Below are 21,822 nucleotides of genomic sequence, written 5' to 3'. Positions count from 1 at the left end.
ATAATAATTTTAAATTTCCCATCTGATAATTCTAACAGCTGTGTCGTATCTGAGTATGGTTCTGATGCTTCCTTTGTCTCTTCAGACTATGTTTTTTTCTTTTGGCGTGTCTTGTAACTTTTTTCCCAAAGCTGGACATGTATCAGTTAATAGGAACTGAGGTAAACAGGCCTTTACAGTGAGGACTTATGTTACTCTAGGAGTTGGGATGTATTTAATGTTCGTTGTGGCTATAGTTACCAGAAGCTTCAGATTTCTCTATTGTCATTGTTTTTGTCTCTCCTCTTGACTTTGGGCTTCCCTAAGTACTCCTCCTCAGAGAGAGTCTGTGTCTTGCAGCTCTCTAAGCTGTAATCCACCATTATTATACTGAAGCCCTTGTTGATGTGGTAGTAGAGTATAGGGAAGGAAAATGCTATAAACTTTTCCAGTGAAATCTCAGTCTTTAAGTGGGCCTGTGCCTTTGGGTATTACCCTCAAATATTTCTCCAGTGGTATAGTTTTTCACTCCAGCCCCTTGCTGCTTTCCCTGGCTGCAACACTCCTAATCTATTTTCTTGAAGCCCTGACACCTGAGGACTCTTTCCCTCCCCTTAGGTGAGACAGAAAGTCTGATGGGGGCTTTGGTGGGGAGGAACCTAGGATAAAGTTTCAGAATTGTGTTCTGGCAAAGTCCTCTTTCCTGGAGAGTAGGGCCATGTTATGGAGAAGACTGAGTAGACTTCACAATGATTACTCTTCCACATTTCCCTGCCAGATCTTCACCTTGGGAATATGGTGAGGTTTCTGGAGGGGAAGCCCAAGAATTCTGAGCCCCCTGATCCCTCCCCCTACAAAGACAGTGACTGCAGCCCCCAGGAGTCTCTCGCTGTCATGCTACTCCACACTCAGCCTCCAGCAATTTGTCAAAATTACCATTTAAGTGTTTCTACCAGAGGCTTATGTTCCAGGTAAGCAGACTGGCTGTGTCTCTATGGATGTGCCTGCCTCTACAGATTTTGGGATGGCAGTTTGCCCTGTGACCTCAGTTCTCTGATGTATCCAAGTCACTGATTTTCAGTTTGTGTAGGTTTTTCTTGTTATAAGGATGAGAGTGACAATTTTCAAGCTCTTTACAGGTCGAAGCTGAAACTGAAAGTTCCCCCTTACTCTGTTACTGATTGAAATACTACTTCAAGGCCATCAGACACCAGGGGCCATGCCTTACTCATCTATTTCTGTATTTCATGGAGACAATCTGGTGCAGTTATTTTTTAAATGATGCTTTAGAAGCTAGACCTGTGGTGGAATCTTGATTCCACTGCTTATTAGTTAAGCTATCTGATGTATCAGTTATTTCATCTGTGAAAAGCAGCACTGTCGAATAGAGCTTTCTCTGAGGATGAAAATGTTCTCTATCTGTTCTGTTCATTTCAGGCATATGTGGCTATTGAGTACTTGAAAAGTGGCTAGTGCAACTGAGGAAATGAATTGCTAATTTTAATTAATTTAAATTTAAATCAAATAGCCACATGTGGCTAGTGGCTTCTGAATTGGACAATGCAGGTCTAGGGCTTTAGAGGCATAGACAAAGGATGGTCAGATATGCTATTTTGTATTCTCTTTGGGTCATTCAAAGTAAAGATATAGATGGATGCAATATTATTTAATCATCTGAAAGTATAAGGCCATGTCAGCAGAGCTTTTGGTTAGTACAAGGTAGTCATTGACTCTACAGGCACTTTTTACAAAAAGAGATGGATGCAAAATGTGTCAACTTGGTGACTAAGGTGTTTATTCTTCTCCCCTGGGAATCCTCAGGAGTTTGTCCTCTTGCCCCAGACAAACATGTGTGCACTCAGTGCAGATATTATGAGATTTCTGTGGCTTCAGGCATGTTACACTTTATGAAGTTTGCTCACACACATTATCTCCTTTTATCTTCCAACCCCATGATGATGATATTGCTGATCCCATTTTATGGGTGAGGAAATTGAGACCCCAGAGATCAAGTCACTTAACTTGATCAAGGACCCATTAATGATTCACAGCCTCAAATACAAAAATTTGGGGCTCTGAAACAACACTTATTCCACTATGACAAAACCAGTACTTACTGAACTTCACTACAGTTTCACTTCACCTCGCTCTAACAGCACTGACATCAGACAGTAGTTGAAACAGAACATTAGCTGCCAGGGCCCTCCCCATGAACACTTCACCTCTGGTAACCACAAAGCTAGGTCCTTGTCTCAGAAACGCAACATGTAGCTCCTATTTGTAGCCACTGTGCCTTCTGATTTGATGTAAAGTCTTTGGAAGTCTTTTGAAGAAAGGAAACTTTGGCAATCACGTAGTGATGGTAGCAATATCATCCACAGTGTATTTGTGTGTGAGTAGGGGGCTTATTTCTCTCCCCCCATCTCAGAGTGTCCTTTCTTCTATTCAGCCCCTTTTTCCTAAACTCTAGCACCTGGAGAAAGGCAGTGGAGCAGGCCCCTTTGTCCGATATGTTTGTCTTAAACTGCAAACTTGTAAGGTTCAGACTTATGTAGTACCCTTTGCACACTAGTTCTTACAGCGTCATTCAGAATTCACCACTGAACAAATAACTCTTGCACCCTGCTTGTATCTGTTGGCTAGGTTCTACAGAGAGAGAGACTGCATTTTTGGAATAAGTCCTGGCAACTAATTACTAAGATGCTTTACAGCAGTGGCTCTCAAATTGTGGTCCCTGAACCAGCAAGAAAAACATCACCTTGGGAACTTGTTAGAGATGCAAATTCTCAGGCCCAACCCCAGACATACAGAATTAGAAACTCTGGAGGTGAGACCCAAAAATCTGTGTTTGGACAAGCCCTCCAGGGGATATCCACTCAAGTTTGAGAACCACTGCCTTAGAGTATGGAGGCAATTAAATGGCATTGAGTAATTAGGACACATAAAAGTTCCTCAGGTCCACCGATCCACTGCTCTAGTCAGTGTGGACCTCAGACCAGCAGCAGCAGCAGCCCTGGGAGCTTGTTAGGAGTACGGAATTTCAGGCCTGCTGTCCCAGACCTACCAAACCAGAATACGCGTGTTAATAAAATTCCCGAGGAATCTGAAAGCACATTCAAATTTGAGAACTGCTAATTCTCACTTACACTGAGGTTAGTTTTGTTTAAAGAGTTTAGGCAAAGAGAACCATACAGGTAGAGGAATTTCCTTAGGTGCGTTTGATTTTGATCGTAAATCATTATAGATTTCTTTTATAACCCTATAAAAAGAAATTTTAGAAAGGGGAATGTGGGGCAATGCACTGACCTAAATGATTAAAACCCCCAGTCAGCAAAATTTTACATTTCACAGTTTCAAAGGGCTTTACAATTATCACTTTGCCTGGTTCTCCTGATCTCTGGCAATTCTGACGACACTCTTCCCTTTGAAGTGCTTGCAGATCTACTTATGTCTGCAAGATTTCCCAGGGAAACACTGTAGTCATGTAAATTAAGTGAGAGAGGAGAGTTGTCAACTCTTTTACCTAAATTGCCGGAGAATCCCTTTCTGACATGCCTGTGCTGTGAGGAGTAGTGAAGAAAACCTTGAAACTGGAGCCCACAGCCTTCTAAAGCTTTTAATGCTGAAGTCACTTTCCTGGGCAGGAAGTGAAGGCTTCCTTTGTGTGCAAAGCCCTGTCAAGCATGAGGATGAAGTTCTGAGCCCTGAGAAACCACCTTGATGAGCTGGAGTGCAATCTGCCCATCCCCACTGACAGCTCTCCCCGCCTAAGAACTTAGGAGCTGCATGCTCAGCAGTAGGATGAATCCAGTCGTCTGTAATGACTCAGAGTCATTAAAGACCAACAAATTGCCAATCTGAGTATTGAGAATGCAGATTGAGCACCCGTTATTGCCTGTTGGATCAAAGGAAAAAAAAAGTTACATGCATATTTACTCAAGAGGCAATAATGGCTCTGAAAGAACTGGCACACATGAAGAAATCACAGTCATTTTCAAAGCAAATAGCAATAATGATAACACACCTTACAGAAGGATGCATAGTGCCTTCACATACTTTATCTCATTGCATCTTTACCGTAAGTGGGTACAGGGGATGCTATGACACTCAGAGCACATGAAGAAACTGCTTCTCAGGGAGGTTAGGTGACTTATGCAAAGTCACATACTTAGGAGAACTGGGACTTGAGCTTGGCTTTCCTGACTCCAAATCCAGTGTTCTGTTCACAACAGCTAAGTTTGAGCCTTGCTACTGAAAGTGTGCTCCACTGACCAGCAGCATCAGCATCACCTGAGAGCTTGTTAGAACTTCAGAATTGTGGGTTCCAACCCAGGCTGAATCAGAATCTGTATTTTCACAAGATGCCCAGGTGATGTGTGGGCACATAAAAGAGTCTAAGAGCAGTCTTTACTCAGTATGACCACTTGCCTAGATACTATGTCAAAACAAGAACAAAAGCAAAAGGGAGCAATGCAGAGCTCAGAAAATTAAGGTACTGAGTATCACAAAGATTCTTTTGAGCACTTGTAATGATAGTTCTATAGCAGAGATGAATTTTTTCTTGAGACAATTAGAAGGAATTGACAAAGCCTTGGTAGCCACAAATTTGTGGAACCCATGGAAGAATGGGCAGAGGAATCTCACTTTCAATGCTGAGAAATTAGCAGTTCTAGTGTTTCTGTTAAACTCACCAGAGATACACTGATTTTGTACCGTATCATTTTTTTAAGTTCACCTCTTAGAACATGTCTTTCTGTTATCCTGGGCTCCCTCTGAAGAAGGGTGAGGCTAAGTAACATCAGAATGGTTATCTGTTGAACACTGATGCTACAGCTGGGAAAACCACTTGTCCTTGATGTAAAAAAAAAATGTGCTTCATGTTTACATTTGAGTATGGGTATTTTGAGACTACTTCATGCAAATAAAGATGTGTAGTAGAGAGCTGACTTCAAGGGTGCTCGTTGGGAACAACATGGGAATGGACCCCTGGAGACTGAGGTCAAACTTATGCCTTTCCAACTGTACTTGGACCAGAAGAGGTGGTCAGGTGTTTGGTTTTCTAAGAATTTCTCCTGATATAAAATAAATGTCAGCAGATCCTGAAGCAGAATGGATGCTTATTGCCTATCATCAAGTTTGGAACCAAGATTTGTCATGGATGAAGAATGAAGACAGATCTAAAAAAATCCCATGATCATGCTACCAGGCAAAATTATATTTGACTAAAACAAATCAATAGGGAAGGAAGAGCACATTTTCAATCCTACAAGCCATCAACTAGCAACACTTTATTAATCACCTGGTGCACACTCCACATTATGCTAGGTTCTAGGAGAGATTTGGGAGCATGAGACATTGTTCCTGCCCTTGAAGAGCTTATGATCTTGCTCATGAGAAACTATCATGTGACAATATAGCAAATTATAGAATAGTGTATAATTAAGCATCAAAGAATGTGGATATGACTGAAAGTCAGATAGATTTAATGGAGAGGGGGAGGCATGAATCTGGGAAGACCTCATAAAGTAGAAGTCATGTGATTATGACCTCAAAGTAAGGAGTTAGTGCATTTCTAGGGAGGAGAACAGCAAAAGTAGGATGTGTGAAGAAGCGGGCTATAAGATGGGGGCCTGCAGACTTCACTTGTATTCATAAAGGGAAGAGGGCTGGATACGGGCCACTCAAATGTGGGAATTTGACATATAAAACCACAAGTCCTGGTGGTGTCCAGGCCCTGAGTGAAATCATCTTTACCACTGTCCTGTGACAAAACTGAAAATGTCAGTTGCTTATCAAAATTGAGAATAACTAAACAGCTCTGCTGGATCATTCTTGCCTGTAAGCTTCATGGAGATGGGGTCATGGCCATCTTGTTGAGTGAAGGGATGGACATCCCCTAAGAACGTGGGCCCTAAACTCCCAGATGCTCTCAGGGTCCCACCCATATTCTCTCAGCTCATACTCATCTCTACATGCCGAGACCACTTACTGCAAACACCTGTAGCTCTCTGCCTGAGGCTTTTATAAAACAACAACAACAACAAAACCAATTCTGTGGGGCCGGCTCCGTGGCCGAGTGGTTAAGTTCGCGCGCTCCACTGCGGCGGCCCAGGGTTCGGATCCTGGATGCAGACATGGCACCGCTTGTCAGGCCACGTTGAGGCGGCGTCCCACGTGCCACAACTAGAAGGACGTGCAACTAAGATATACAACTGTGTACAGGGTGGGTTTGGGGAGATAAAAAAAGCAGAAAAAAAAAAGATTGGCAACAGTTGTTAGCCCAGGTGCCAATCTTTGAAAAAAAAATGAAGATTGGCAACAGTTGTTAGCCCAGGTGCCAATCTTTAAAAAAAAAAACCAATTCTGATTATAGGGCACATACCACATCTGGAATTGCCAGAGATTTATTTAATGCCCCCAGACGCAGCTGGATCAATTAACGATGGCTGGAGAGTTGGGGAATAAACATCTGGTTTCTTCTTCCACAGTTGGAATAACTTGGACACATGTTCTATAGTGTCTCCCAGAGTTCCCCAGTGAGACTGAGCCCCAGCTGCCCACAGTGGACACTTGCTTGAAAATACTCCCTCAACTGGCTTCTGCTACTCCCTATTTCATGTCCCCACTTCCTTACTTTCATAGGTGTTTTTGGATATCACCTCCCAAGGTAACTGCTTGCACTCAAATCCTCATCTCAACTGTACCTGGAGCCCACAAGTTAAACCTAAAGTGGAACACCTAACAATGGGGATCTTTCAAAATACCAGAAGCAGTATTCTCAAGGGGATTTCTTAGAGAGCAAGAAGATAAAAATAGCTTCCCTATTGCCTCATTGCCTCCTTTTGTTCAAAATATGAATTCTGAAGTTGAAGGCATGACATATTATTCAGGGCTTCCCATATGAAATAACAACTGGTGTTGATTTCCTTTTTTTTGGGTCTTTTAAAGGTTAGAGATTACTCACCTCCCCTGCTGGTCATTAAATCAGTCTGGCAGGATTCCTCAGAAGTTCTGTGGCCTTCCGGGCATGTGGCGGCAGCACAGGCAGTGCTGCAGACAGGCCTGCTTGCTGTGATGTGCTACTAAGCAGGTGACTTCAAAGGTCTGCTTCAAGCCTATCTCAAGTATCAGTTGGGGCTCACACTGAGCCCCAAAGTCAGATACCAGATGGTGCACCCCACAGTCAAAGTTGATCAGATCCCCAGCACCTTGCATCTCCCTAGCTCCTGTGCCAAGGGATGCTGCAGCCTCTCAGGCAGGAACAAATAACTTCTGTTAGCTTACTGCCCCTTCTCTTAATTATCATAAGGAGTTACCAGTTAAATGCTCAGTTGTTCTGTGAGGTTTATAAGTCTGGTGAATCCTGAGAGGTTCACTTTGTGTTAATTTAAAAAAATCACCCTTCTCTAACTTCAATATAGCATCTAGCAAGATACTTTGAGTCATTAAAAAGGTGAGCTTCCTCTCACACCACAGCTTTATATCTAAATTTCAGTTTAAATTAGTAGTTTACCCAAAGTTTGTCCTAAATGCTTATCTATACAAGGAGGTAAAAGATTGCTCCCAAAATCTAAATGAGACAAGTAGGGTGGGCATTTGAGGATACTATTCACACAAATGAAATGTGCTTAGAAGTGAGACAGCCCTAGAATGTTACTGTACTTGGATTATGTGGATGAACCTCGTATGAAATGAAAGGAGAATGTAAAGTGACCTCAATGTCTCCTTAATTTTCCCCTCGTGCAAAAATAAAGTGCAAAAGGCAATTGGCTGGCCCAGCACATGCATGAATGTTGCCCTTTCAGGCCTGGGCTAAATCTTTTCTAAGAGTATCTGCCACTTGGATAACTCACCAAAGGCACCGGACTGCCCAAGGCATCATAGCACCTGTCACCAGACAAAGCACCCTGAGATGCTAAGAGCATATTCCAGCATCAGTGTCTGCAGAGATGACCTTTAAGGTGCCTTCCAAACCCAAGGGTCTTTGATCCCCTGTTCCTTGCATGCAAGCTCTTTTGTCATTTTATGTTCAGAAAAGCAAAGCAGCTGGACTAGGCAACAAAACACTGCCTCCTGCCTCCTCGGCAGGTCACCACTCACAGTGGGGTCTTACACACTGTCAGGAGAAGCCAGGCCTGGTGGGTAACTGCTACAGATTGAGGGTCAGGCCTGCCGATCATGGGCACTCTGACAAGTCTCAAGGCCAGCGTCAATTCAGTAGCTTTGCCATTCAGGCAGTTAGACTGTATTCAGTTTCTTGGGTTCCTCTACAGCGCAATTTAGACCATCAAGGACAGAGCTATAGGAGGGGGTAAGGGTAACTGCATCTTGAGGAAGGTTACACTGGAAAATCTGCTCTCTGCGCATCTGCCCAAAAGAGCATCTCCTCAGAGGTCACCGTATTTGTCTCCAGTCAAAGTTCTATAAGATTTTGAGATGTGAAATTCTCTTTGACATTTTTTCACTTTACATTATCGATGCAGCTGAAAAAAAAATCCTAACAAAACAAAAGAAAGACACAAACGAACCCCTTCAAGCAGGATTTGGAGTCAGATAATTCTTTGCTGTGAGGGGCTGTCCTGTGCACGTCAGATAGCTAACAGCATCCATGACCTCCACCCACTAGATGCCAGTAGCAACTCATTCCCAGGTGTGACAATCAAAAATGTCTCTAATCATTGCCAAGTGTCCCCTGGGGGGCATAATCATCCTGGTTGAGAACCGCTGTCTTAGAGGTTATTTAACAGTATTAACTTCCTGAAATTACTCCAATAAAGGAGTTTTGGAATACAATATAGGAACTTCTTTATGTAAAGAATCAAAGAATAAATATTTTAGGCTTTGAGAGCCACATGCCATCTCTGCCTCGTATTCTTCTTTGTTTTTGTTTTTTTAATAATCTTTAAAAAATGTAAAAACTCCTTCTAAGCTTAAAAATAGGCCAGAATCTGCTGATCCTTAGACTGTAGAGAAAGAAATGATGGGATTCCTGTGCTCATTGAAAGTGCTGAGAAAAACCGGAATCTTGATCCAGCTACCAGGTCTTTGTGACCCTGAGCTAGCAGTTATGCTGCCCTTTGTGGAAGCTGAAATTAAATAATTCCAAGTTAGATTCGATTAATCTCATTTTGCAACTTAATTCTACTTAATGTATTATTTCAATATAAAAATTTAAATAAAAAGAAACTCAATATTTGAACAAAATGAGATTCCCCAGTAAGTGGAAGAATGTCTGCGTAGTGAGGATGTGTCCTTCGCTTGGTTTAGAATAAAATATCCTACGAGGTTCCTCTGAAGATGAGGATGCTGTGCGAAGGAAATGCCCCTACCCAGTTTCAAAACTGAAATATGTTTTGATATGACTACAAAGGTTATCGTGGAAGGAAGAATGATATCTTGGAAAAAGAGAAGCCTAAAAACTGCCTGTAAAGTTGTAAAAATAAAAATGTCATTTTGAAAATACATTTCAAAGTAGTTTCTATGGAATTTTCTTTACCTATCACACAAATGTCTGAGTAAACTAGGGCAGGTCTGTTGGACAAGTATTTACTGAGGGTTTACTATGTGCCAGAAATTTTCCCAGTAAAATATTCTATCTTTGTATATTGCTAGTAACAAATATCTTATGCTTTATTTTGGGCATGTAGAGTTTCTGTATGTGAATTTTCATTGACACTAGGCAGAATCATTGTCCTTAGAACAATGAGATGGGATGGGTATGAGATTTTGGTCAAATATATTTCATTTGAATAACAAAAATGTACATTTTAAATCATTCAAGTAGTTTATCATATGGGAGGTGGTAAATTATAGTGAAAAGAGCACTCGGCTGGGAGTCAAAAACTCTGGGTTACAGTCTTGGGTCTGTCTGTGTCTTTTTCCCGTGGACAAGTCAGTTAATTTCTAAGGAGCAGCCTTCCCATTTGTCAAATGGGATAACACCACTTTTCCTGCCTACCCTGAGGTGTCTACTGCATTTAAACATACTCTGTGTTTATAACTTATAAAGTGCTGTAAAGGTGATATCATTATTTTAAGGATTGGGCTAAACTGGTTCTTCATTCTACACAGATGATTCTGGAATAAATCAAGTATTGTTTGGGTCACAGCCCAGATCAATTATCAACAAGACCTTCTTATACTTCATTGTAGGTGGTCAAAAGGGAACATATCTATAAAAGCTCGTGAGACACTACTCTGAAATTTGCTCTGAGACAAACATCATGAATTTTCTGTTAAAATATAATACTGAGCTAAATTTAATCATCTAGTGAAATGAGGACTTTTGAAGATTAAAGAGGTTCAGAAATTAATGGTTGATCCCTTGCCAGCATCATCAGGCCCCACCCACTTTCGCCCAAAATTACATCTTTGCCCTGCAGCCTTCAGAGGAAACCATTGCCAGGCAGAGTCACCCCTCTCATAGTTTGGGGTCAAATTCTATGCTGCAGAGTCAGAGTATGGCAATCATGTCACTTGCACAAATTTGAGAAAGCTCCTCCAAAGCAGATCAGCTGGATTTTCAAACATGGATTATTTTTTCCATGATACTCTTGATTATATGTAAAAAAATCAACCTGGGTTTTCATTTTTTGTCATCATCCCTTTGCAGTCTATTTTTGATCAGAAAATAGCTGGACTAATATCCCAAGAAGAATCTCCTTCACTGAATAGGAACAACCCCAGAACACTGTGAGGAATAAACAACATAATCCTGCAAGTTCCTGCCTCCAGTTTTGTAGTGGGGCCTGAGAACACCTCCAACCCTGCTTATGCTTCCTCCACTTCACTTCCAATGCCATGCCATAAAACAGGCAGGGCTGGTTGGTGTTGTGTACAATGTTAACTGTCAGCGCTATCCTTGATGCCAGCAACAAAGGGGAAGAATTACACTAGTAAGGGCAGATCCAGTGACTCTTTCACTCCTAGCACCTTTTGTAAAGGACAAGTCTTCATTATGTCTTTAATGGAAAAAAAGAACAAAAAAGATAAATGCTCGTTCCCACACTTTACATTACTATGACTACTGAAGGTCCATTTTTCTGTCCCCCCAGCTCCATACCTACCAAATATAGGCGTTGGATGTAGAAAGAAAAAATGGATATTAAAATCAAAGGCAATTCTCTCAGTTTCATAAGTCTGGGTTTTTACAAGCTGTACGAATTCCTTTGACCAGAGAGCCATAAGCTAGAAATGAGTTCTGACTACTATTCCACTTGGTTTTGATTTTTCCCGGGCACCTAGAAATGAAAAAACATCCTATTTCTTAAAACAATTCACTGACCAGACTGCTGTCCTTTAAAGTTGTCCTTTAGACGTGGAGGCAAAGCCAGCCTCCCTCTCTCTTCAGTCCCAACTTTCTCTTATAATATGGTTTTCTGTCCTGAACAGATCAAAATCAAACAGGGGAGAAAAAAATCCAGTTGCAAAGAGATCTGATATGCCTGTTGATGTCTCATTAACCTTGAGAGTGAATGTAACTGGTGACTGCCCGTCACAGTGGCGTGACGGTTTGTTAGGGAAAAAAATTAAAAAGCCAGTGGAAACATCACCTCAAAAAAAAATACAAAGAGAAACATTATTTAGTGGATCACCTATCAAACGATGGGGCAGCTTTCCAACTGTCAGGACTGTCTAAATGATAGTTTCCTTAAGACTGTGATGAAACTACTACATGTTTTCTTGGCAAAGCATTTTGAGCGGTATTTATCTGTGTGTCAAAATATGTTCACTGAAGTATTGGGGAAAAAAACCACTTTGATGCTGGAAGTATAATCATGAGAAAAGCACACATATCGGGATTAATGTTACTAAGGTTCTGTGGTGGGTGAGTATGTGTGATGATGTGTGTGCCATTAAAAATATTATGAGCCACCCAATGTGGGAAGGTTCTAATTCCACTGAGTCCCTAGTCAGATTCCCTCATTACTAACTGCTGATTGATAACATGTCAACAAATACAGGGAGGGAAATAATACAGGAAAATTAGCTTGTCTCTAGGGATAAAGGGTCACCTGTAGAGGAAAAAAGAAGGAAAGAGTGCCTCAGGTTCACTGGCTGCCTCCCTTTGGGAGGAGTAGACTAGAACTCTAACTGGCCTCTAATCCCAGATCTGGACCAGAGACCCACACAAAACCAGCACCTTCCATCCCTCTGCCCCAGGGCTCCAGTTGGGACTGGTTCCTGTCTGCCCTCCCCAGAGGAGAACCTTAAGTAAACAAGCCCCATATTCCCCACCAGGGACTTGGATGGAACAATCTCACCTAGTTTTGCTTTTCTCTCCCAAGGTCTCCACTTTTCCATGTCTAGTCCTCACTCCTTTGCTTTCCTTAGGAACTTCTTGAAAGTTATCACCATTAACCTCACTTTTCACATCAAATTCCCACCTTGGGCTGACAGCACAACCTGTTTCTGCTTCTAAGAGTGTCACTCTCTAACCAGCTGCTTGGTTTCCTGTGCTCTTCTCAGGGCCACACAGCCTGGCTTCTGTCCTCACCCTTCTGGCTCTGCCCCTCACCCTCACGCCCAAATGCACCCAAATAAAGTGGATCAATCAAATCCCTCTTTCCCCAAAGAAGTTTTTGAATTTCGGAAGACAGGAGCTACTGTGAAAGATGAAGTAACTGCGAATCACAAACATTATTTCCTATCCTAGAAGACAGAGATGGCTACCTCGCTCCGGGGAAGAGGGCAGCAGGGCAGCCCCTGTCCTCGCCGCCTGACCACACTTCTTTCTGGGTGGGTGGGAGGCATTTTCTTCACCATCCCACCTCACATTCTTCTGCCCCCTTACAGCCCCTCTCAGCAGCCTTTCTCAAAACACTCCGGGGCCAGAGGAAGCGAGAAAAAAATGGGGACGGGGAAGGGGGGGGGTCTCTGAATCCGCCCCCAAGCATAGTATTTTGTTTCCAAGTATCAGGACTTTCTATAATGTCTTCTCTTGTTCTGCTCCTTCCTGTCCCAGTTACCCCAAAGCCTCCCCGCCCCCAGGACCACTGTAACCAAAACAAGCGCACAGACCACAGCACTGTGGCCGCCGCCGCCCCAACTGTTGCAGCAGCTACCGGGGTAGCGGCGACGGCGGGGAGGGTAGGGCCGGGCCCGGACCCGGACGCTCCCCGCCAAGAAGGCTAGGAGGCTCCTGGCGGCCTCCAAGGGGCGCGCAGTGCAGGGGAGCCCCTGCGGCAGCCGCCTGGGATGGGAGAGGTGGCGCTCTCAGCCCGGACCCCCGCGCAGAGGCAGCCCGCGCCCGCCCCCATCTCACCTTTAAGATCAGGTCGGTGTGATGCTGGTCCAGCATGTTGGCTTTCTGGAAAGAGGTGACGATGACCCGGCCGTAACGCCCAGGGGTCTGCAGGTCCGAGTAGAGCCGGTGCTTGGAGCGGTTGACCGGGAAGAGGCTGTTGACGAGGTTGCGCTCGATCTTGGCGAGGCTGTGCTGGGGCGCCAGCAGGTGCTCCACGCTCTCCTCGACCTGGTAGCGGCTGAAGCTGGCGCCGAGCAGGATGGAGATGAGCACCGGCGCCGAGGCAAAGAAGACAGGGTGACTGGCAATGAAGTGGCCGAGCCGGGAGAAACACGTCCTCAAGCCCCTGTGCAGAACCTGCCGCAGCATCCTAGAGCAGAGCGGGCGCGGGAGGAGGGCGAGGCGCACGCTCGGCGCGGGCTTGGGCTCGGGCGGCGGCGGCGGCGGCGGCGGCGGTGGTGGCGCCCGCGGCGGCGACGGCGGCGGCGGCGGCGGCGGCGGAGGCGAGACCCGGAGCTCTCCCGAAGCCGCGGCACCACCATCGGGGAGTTCCGCGCCGCGCCTCGGGAGGGTCCCCTCGGGCGGGAGACACGCCCTCCTGCCCGCAGCCGCGCCGGCCTGGAGAGCCCCCCAGCTTGGCGGCCTCCGCGCCGCCCCCACCCCGCCCTACCCCGTGCGCCCTCCCCACCCCCCGCCGCCTCCCCGCCCGAGGGGCTCCGCGCGGCGGGGCCGTGTCCCGGCTCAGCGCAGGAGGGGCCCGGGGCAGCCCCCGCGGCGCGTCATGACCCCACTCACCCGACCCCCAAGGCCAACGACGGGGTGGCGCGGGGAGCGGCGGCGGCGCTATCGCGGGGAGACTCTGCGCGCCAGCCTAAGAACACGAGGACGGAGAATTCCAGGCTACACCCAGTCCCCTCCCCTCCTCGCGCTCCCCTCCCCCGGCCCGGCCCGCCGCGCACGCCCTCCCCTCCCCTGTCCTCCTCTGGGGAGACCCAGAGATGAATAAAGAAATGGTCCCGATTTTCCAAACAAAAAGTAAAGAGTTCTCCCTGGGGGCGTCGGGCAGACCCGTTCAGAGCCGAGTCCCCCCAGAGGCGGAAAGGAGGACGCTGAAGACTGCGTGCGCCCTGGCTCTCGCCAGGCTCAGGTGGTGGCGCGCACTGGCTGGTGCGGAGAGGGGGTGGGGAGCGAAGACGCTCGAACGTGGAAATCACGCCTCCTCTCAAGTAAGAGCCATTTAAAACATCCCCAACACTGCAGCTTCCGCGGGACCACGGGGTCTGGGTGTGCGTCTGGGGCACATCCACCCAAAAGGCGTCTGTGAAGAATCTTTCTTCTCGCCCTCATTTACGGTCGCTCCAGAGTGGAGTGAGGTTCAGCAGTTCTGCTGCGTGCCCCTCAACCTCCCCACCCCGTCCTCCAGTAATAAAAGTGCTGATACTGATGGTTAGTAGGTGAAGCCGCGAGTCACCAGGGCTCTGGTGCTCCCAGACTTTCGGCTCTCCGCCCTGCCTCCTCCTCCTCCCTCTATCGTCACAGGCGGGTCTGGGGGACCTGGTGCAGCGAGGCTGAAGCGGGCGCCCCTGCGGGTGTAGAGTGTTTGTCAACAGCTGGTCAGGCAGTCAGTAGCTGTTACTTCCCTTCTCTCCTCCACTCCATCCTCTCCTCAAATGCGCAAGTGAGGGAGTGGGGGACACCTTATCTCACACCCGGAGAGATACTGGTCTCCCAGCGTGCCGAGCCGCAGGGGGCGCGGGGGAGCCCAGGGGGCGCCGACGGCTCGGTAAAGTTGGGCGTGTGCGTGTGCGCGCCAGCCGTAAGCTAGCAGGCAGCCACTGTGGTTCCCCTAGCACTCCCCCTCCAGAGAATTCCCCGAGAAGGCGGGCGCCGGCTTCGGGCCCGGGATAGATCTGCGGCGGCGGCGGGAACAGCCACGCACAGGTACAATTTAGCGCGTTTCATTGCGCGCTCCAAGCTTCGGGGTCGATCCATTGCAACGCCGACGGAGCCGAATCTCATAGTCTGGGCCACTGAGGTGCTCTGTCCGGCCAGGGGGCTGAGAACCGGGGCGCGGCGAGGGGTCCCCAGGCTTCGTGCTCCGAGAGCTCGGCCTTCCCACCACGCCTCCAGTCGGTCCTGCTTGGCCTCCTAGCGCCAAGGGTCAAGAGAGAGGCGGCGGTGACTGGAGGCGCGGTCCCAGGAGTGTGGCCCGCACTACTGAGCATGGACATGCATATTAATCAAAGCTAAAGGAAGACGGAATAGGCAAGGGAGGAAGAGGAAGAGGAAGAGGAGGGGGAGGAGGAAGAAAGAGGAAGAGAAGAGAGAGGAAGAGGAAGAGGAAGATGGGCGGGAGACCGCGACTCAGGGAGGTGTTTCCCTAACGTTCCCATCCCAGACTCCCCACTGCCAAGAGGCCCTCCACTTCTCAAAGTGAACTTGGGAACTTGCATGTTAGAAACAGGAAGTCGTGGGCTGGGAAATCCTCCTCTTTTGGTTTCTCTCCTCCCTTCCCCCACACCAGACCCTCCTTCTTATATTCTCTGAGCAAAGCCTGCAACTGCTGCGCTGCCCCCCCCCCCCCCCCCCCCGTCCCCCGCCCCAGGGGCGCATCCGCTCTGCTCTGCCTAGGTCTTTCTACCCATCCGTACTCTCGTCCACTTTCTGTGCTCACCCTCGATATTCTCCATACCGCTCTCTGTTTCCAAAGGCTCTCCCTGTTTCACCGGCAGCTTCTAGTCGACACCTCCTAGCCCCCCTAGTATTGCCATTCCCAGGGGGACATATTGGGAGGGGCTAGAAATTCCCTTGCAACACTCCACTTGTGCCCTTCCCCCAGTATCTTAATTTCTGCTCTCGGAGACGCTGCTGCTCTGCAGCGGTTTGCTGATTCACGATGATCGCGGAGGGAAAAGCCTCATTGACTTGTGCCCCTGCAAGCGGTGAGGCGAGCGCGAGTGGCTGCGAGGGCACACGCTTTGGGAAACCACCCACCACTGCGCAGCGGAGGTGCTAAATGGCAGGGTGGATGCCCTGCGTGGCTCTCAGCCGGAGCAGACAGAAAGACGGAAAGGGCCGAGGCGGGTGTGTGTGAGTGTGTGTGTGTGTGTGTGAGCGTGTGCGCGCGCGGTGGCAGTGGGAAATACTGCGAGCTCAGTTCTTTGCTGCTGAGCCGGCGGCAGCTGGTGGGTGGGCACCTCTCAGGAGGCCCAAAGTCAGTCCCTGAGCGAGGAGCCAACAGAGATGTTTCATGTGCCCTGATGACAGCGCAGCGAAAGAAGTAAGAGAAGGGTAACCAGCCGACAGGTCTCCTTGGGAACCTTTAACATTTTGGCGAAGCTCTTTTTATTATGAAGTCTTTGTCCCTCTGAATGGTTCCCTCCTCACCTTGGTTTGCTCTCATCCCTAGAATTTCCAGCCTTTTAATGTAATCCCTCAAGCAGGCTGAAGAGCAGGCTCCCCTCTCTCAGTGCCTGGGCTGAATCTTAGAGTGAGAGAAACCGAGCACTGCTCAGCTTGCCAGGGTGAGACTGTTGTCTTCCCACACGGAAAGGGCCTTTCCTTTGAGACCAAGGCATTTGCTTCTATTCCTCCCAACTCTATTCCTAATTGTCCTTATGTATATTTGTGGGAACTTCCACCCCAAAGCAGATAGCTTTGATTCAGAGGCACAACGGATCTGAGAGTGGATCTTCCTGCCACTTTTTATTGTGGGAAATCCAGTTAGTATTGTCTAAATTGAGTTGGAGCAAGAGGGAGAAAGAGAGAGACAGACAGACAGACAGAACGCAAAGCAGAGAGGGCATGGCTTCCTCCTGATTTGATTTTTCTTCTCTTTTGCTTCAGACGTTCAGGGGATCGTTGCCACCACCAAAAGGTTGGGTTTGCATGTTGGACAGTGACCTTGGGTACAGAGCTTCCATCAGTACATTCATAAATTATTCCTTTTTCTGATTAAAAATGAACACATATTAATTGTGGAAAATTTAGAAAATAAGAACAAGAAAAAGAAGGAAAGAAAAAGACACCTATATCCCTATACTCCCACGACCTTTCAAAGGTAACCTCTGTTGATAATTTATTGTACACATAGACAATATAATATACAGGTTAAGGCTGTTATTTCCATAGCCACTAAGTTAAATCCTTGCTCCACTACTTACTAACTATGAAACATTGGGTGAGTAACTCATTATGCCACACTTTTCTCTTTTGGAAAATGAGGATATTAATAGTGCTTGCCCCCATAGAGTTGCTGTGAGGGTTAAATAGGTTAAAAGATGTAGGGCACTTAAAACAGTGCCTGGAATATCCCCGACACCTAGTAAATGATATTTGTTACAATTCTAGTCTTTTCTGAATATGTGTGAAAAAGAAAATCAGTCCCTGCCATCCAGAAGCTGACTTGGTATTATCAGCTGGGATTTGGTGTTGCTACGAGCTTCCCTGGTACTCACAACTAAGTTTTTGTGTTCTCCTGTTGAACAAAAACCATTCTCCAAACACTAATATGGCAGATAAGGTCATTCTGTAACTGTGATGGATCCAGACAAGCTTAGGACCACTCCATAATCATGTTTGAACATAGGTAAACCAGATCCTTGTCCAAACCACCAAAATGACCAAACATGTCCCTGTCTTAGCTAATATGACGGACTATTGTAGTTTTTTTAAAAAAACAAATTACAGCTTCAGCTTTGGTCTAGTCTTCTCTCCCTCTAGGTGAAGATTTATTGACACCCAATCAGAACACTACCCCCGCTTTCTAAGAGCGTCCAATCCAGAGCAAGCCTCACTGCCTTAACCTTTCCCCCAAATCATTAACTCAAGCTTAAATCCTATGATAAGTCCTTTCTGACACCTTCTTACTGAGATGACCCTCAGTTCTCCATGGTGTATGTGCTCCTTCACTGCAGCAAAAAATAAACCCAGCTTGTTTAACTACTGGCATGTTAGTTTGGTAGTCTTTGGCAGGAGGGCTTTGGCAGTATATATAGCATGTTAATACACTTTCCTTGTCTAAAATTGAGGGTTGTAATAAACATTCTGTTTGGCGACCATTTTTTTCCATTAGATAGATCATGAGCATTTTCTCTTGTCAATTAATATTGTTATAAAACATTTTGATGGCTGCAAAGAATTCCATAATATGGCTGAAAGTGTATCTAACTTATACCATATTGTTGGACATTTAAGGTTTTAAAATTTTTACTATTATAAATAATACTGAGACAACCATCCTGTACATAAATCTCTTACTGCATCTCTGTTTTCTTAGGGTCTAATATCTACCACTACATTTTAAGTAGACTGTTCCTAACAGATGCCTTTCTAATTATTGTTAAATTGGAAGGGACAGGGGCATTCCTTCACAGGGATTAAATTTGTTGAAAAAAATAAATGACGTGGTCCCCTTTGGGGGGATTTCTATCATCTGTTACATTTGAAATCAGTCTCTTGTCTCAGTCTTGCTCAGAGATGCTGGAGAGATTGATCATGGTGTGGAGGGGGTGGGGACTTAAAAGAAAAGCTTATTTGGTTTGATAAGGTTAGAAACAAGGGTCTATTCTTGTCTAGCAAGTATGTCAAGCATTAGCTTTCAATAATCACACCATCATTTTCTGCCTGAGAAACAACAAAATATTTTCATGCATATATCTTAAATCTAAGCAGTTCCATGTCAACCATGAAATCACTATGCAGAGTAGGATCATGCAAAGGATATTTGGGCAGCTGAAATTTAGGGTGGCACTTAGTATAGTGTGTTTATTGTTACTTTATACTATCCTTATCTCAATAATGCTGATATATTTCTAAGTGGTGGGTGTTTCTGCCGCCATATAAGATCTAGGTAAGATTACTCACAGAGTTGAAACACATGCACGGAAGGGCCAAAGTATAACAAGGATTTTCCTTCCAGAGTAGGGAAGCTCCCCTGGCAAACATCAGTGTTACCTTGAGTTGGGGTGTATCTACAAAATATCTACTGGGACTCAGTCCTGTTTTGATCAAGAAGCTGTTTTATGCAGAGCAACACTGTACTCCCTGAAATTTTACCCAAAGGGAGACTTCTGAAGATAGTGTAAACTTGTGGGGGCTCAAAAAAGGCATAAATGATATCTGGTTGGTGTCTAGTCTTAGAATACCTTTAGCCTAGAGTTAGCATCTTGATGTTTTGAGCTTCTTTGCTATATAATGTTATAGATATCTACATGGTAACGATATGTAAATATTATGTATCAGTTTTTTGATAGCCTTTTGATCACTGGGCTGGACTGGTAGAAGTCCCCTTCTCTCTTCCTTGAAATGGTCTTAAACTTTTGAGCTTGGTCAAAGAACATGATCACTCCTTATTCTTGGAATTCCTGAGTAATGCCACTTTCTTGATATCAAACTAAGTGCAACTCAGGTTTTTCATTAAGTTAAACTAGTTTTCTTTCCAACGCATCTAAATAAGGAGAGTTTAGGTATATTATTCACTTTCAGCACCAGGGACAGATCCACTCAAACCTTGTTACTCTTCCCTCTTCTAGCCCCCATTGCTTCCAAGTTGGTTTTAGAGAAATTTTTAAGCTAAGAAGGTTCTTTAAACTAATATAATCCAGGGGGTTGATCATCTTTTTCTAAGCCAGACCAATTCAAATGGAAATAAGTTTAAATTGGTGGACCACTAAATCCAGTATGATCATATTTAAAATTCTGCCTTTGTGATGTGTTTGCATGGGGAGGAGAACATCTAAAGGGAAACATCATAACTGAGTCTAAAATATAATCTCTTGAATTTTAGGAGTAATTGTGCTGAAAACTTACAGGAATGATAGAAAATGGGGAAGAGAACATTTTTATGTTTTTTATATGCTAAGTTCAGCCCTAGGCACTTTCATGTATCTTAGCCTACGTAATTTGCAAAATCACTCTGTGGGCTATTAAGTATTGTCAAACCCATTTTAAAGAGAGGAAACTGAGGATTAAGGGGATTAACTATCTTGTTCAGGGTTACACTGTGATGAAAGTATAAATAGATTCCAGGCCTATCTGATATCAAAATCCATGTTTTTCTGTTCATTCTTCTTTTAAGCAGAAAATTACTTGATTCTTTTTCTAAAATGCCTTGGCCAGATATTATAATGTGTCAAAAACATCTTAATCAGATAACAGAATATGCCATGAATATTATAAACAATTTAATGCTGTTTCTGTATTTGCTATTCATTTAATAGTGTTGTGAAGTGGCAATATTGTGGCATATCCATTAATCAGTTATTCAGTGTTTGGATTCATTTCTGATGTTGGTATTCCTTAGAGGAGTTCTGTGGACCAACAAAAATATTGTTATGGAACCCAAAGTGTTTGCTGATCTAATCCAACCCACTCTTTTTGCAGATGGCAAAACTTCTGCAGTCCTTGTCTGTATTCTACCAAGAAAAATCCCTCAAAATGTTAAAATGGAAAACTGTCAAGTGGTTCCAAAATACATAACAGGAAAAGCAACCAAATAGACTTTGACCTTATGCCTGTTAAAATTCTTCCATTTTTTAGTGGTTCCCCAGTAGTCATTATTCTGCAAAGGGAAAGATTCTTTAATTCTCTTCCTTTACTTTACTGTGTAAAGTGAACAGAGACCATTATAATAACCAGATCCATTGTCTTATGTATGAACATAGGGGACATAAGAAAGCAGGGGGTTTCCTGATAGAACTCTTAGCTTCAGGGCAGTCTTTCTTTGATGTTTATATGTTTAATCCCTTTAAAAATTGTACTCCAGAGCGTAACCTAAGAACAAAGCACTTCATCCCTTCTGTTATTAGAACTGTGTACTTCTTGCTTTGACTTTTAAAAATGACAGAGCTACAAGGCATTCTGTTCCCCATGGCTGATCACTTCCTTCTAGTGAATGACATTATGTTGGTGAATTAATTAATAGTAAAATAAGATTTGCATATTCACAAATATTAGAATTGTAGGAAAGTTACATCAGGAGGCAGCTCTTAGGAGAGGTTAAGTGAGAGAAGAAAAAGAATTCAAAGATTCCTTTTTCAGACAAAGCACAGGACTTGGTGTTTCTAGGACTGCTTTGCTTCTACCTTCAGGCATCTTTTGAATGTTGTAAAGGGGATTATTCTAGATACGGAAAAGTCTACTCTACTGTGGGTTGAAAGGTTCAGCCTCAGGTGAATGCCATTACCTTCTGTAATGTGCCAAGCCACAGAAACTAAAGTAGTTTGGCTACTGGCCTAGCCATCAGCAAATATGGTCCCCTGTCTAGCTGTGTCTCATCGCTGTATTTCGGATTTCTGTCCCTAAAACCACAATAATAAAGATGCTGATGATATCTTCCTGGTAAGGATATTTTCAGATGTAAAACATAATAATGAATGTAAAGTGCTTTGAAACAACCACACACATTATTGGGCTTGATAGGTCCAAGGCACTTTACTAAATGTGGAACACGAAGACATGTAAAGATTTTGCCTTTGAGGTGTCCACAGTGCATTGGACTGAGGCCAACAAAGGAAACAACAAAATTGTGTAGCGTGACAAGAACATTGGTGCTATGGGGTCAGTGAGAAGGTTCTCCTAATCCAACCTGATAAGCA

The 21,822-nt window shown here is 44.9% G+C and overlaps 1 protein-coding gene across 1 annotated transcript in view; it reads right to left on the bottom strand.

The window, feature by feature from the left end:
* Window positions 1–13,731, bottom strand: part of PTCHD1 (patched domain containing 1) — a 55,230-nt gene extending 41,499 nt beyond the window's left edge. The window contains exon 1 of the mRNA XM_014867866.3: window positions 13,244–13,731. Within this exon, the coding sequence (XP_014723352.3) occupies window positions 13,244–13,594 (351 nt within the window). The 5' untranslated portion in view covers window positions 13,595–13,731. The remainder of the gene's footprint in view (window positions 1–13,243) is intronic.
* Between the last annotated feature and the right edge of the window lie 8,091 nt (window positions 13,732–21,822).

The sequence above is a fragment of the Equus asinus genome, chromosome X (assembly GCF_041296235.1).
Source record: "Equus asinus isolate D_3611 breed Donkey chromosome X, EquAss-T2T_v2, whole genome shotgun sequence".
In the NCBI taxonomy this organism is placed as follows: domain Eukaryota; kingdom Metazoa; phylum Chordata; class Mammalia; order Perissodactyla; family Equidae; genus Equus; species Equus asinus.
This window is presented reverse-complemented; position numbering and strand designations above follow the sequence as displayed.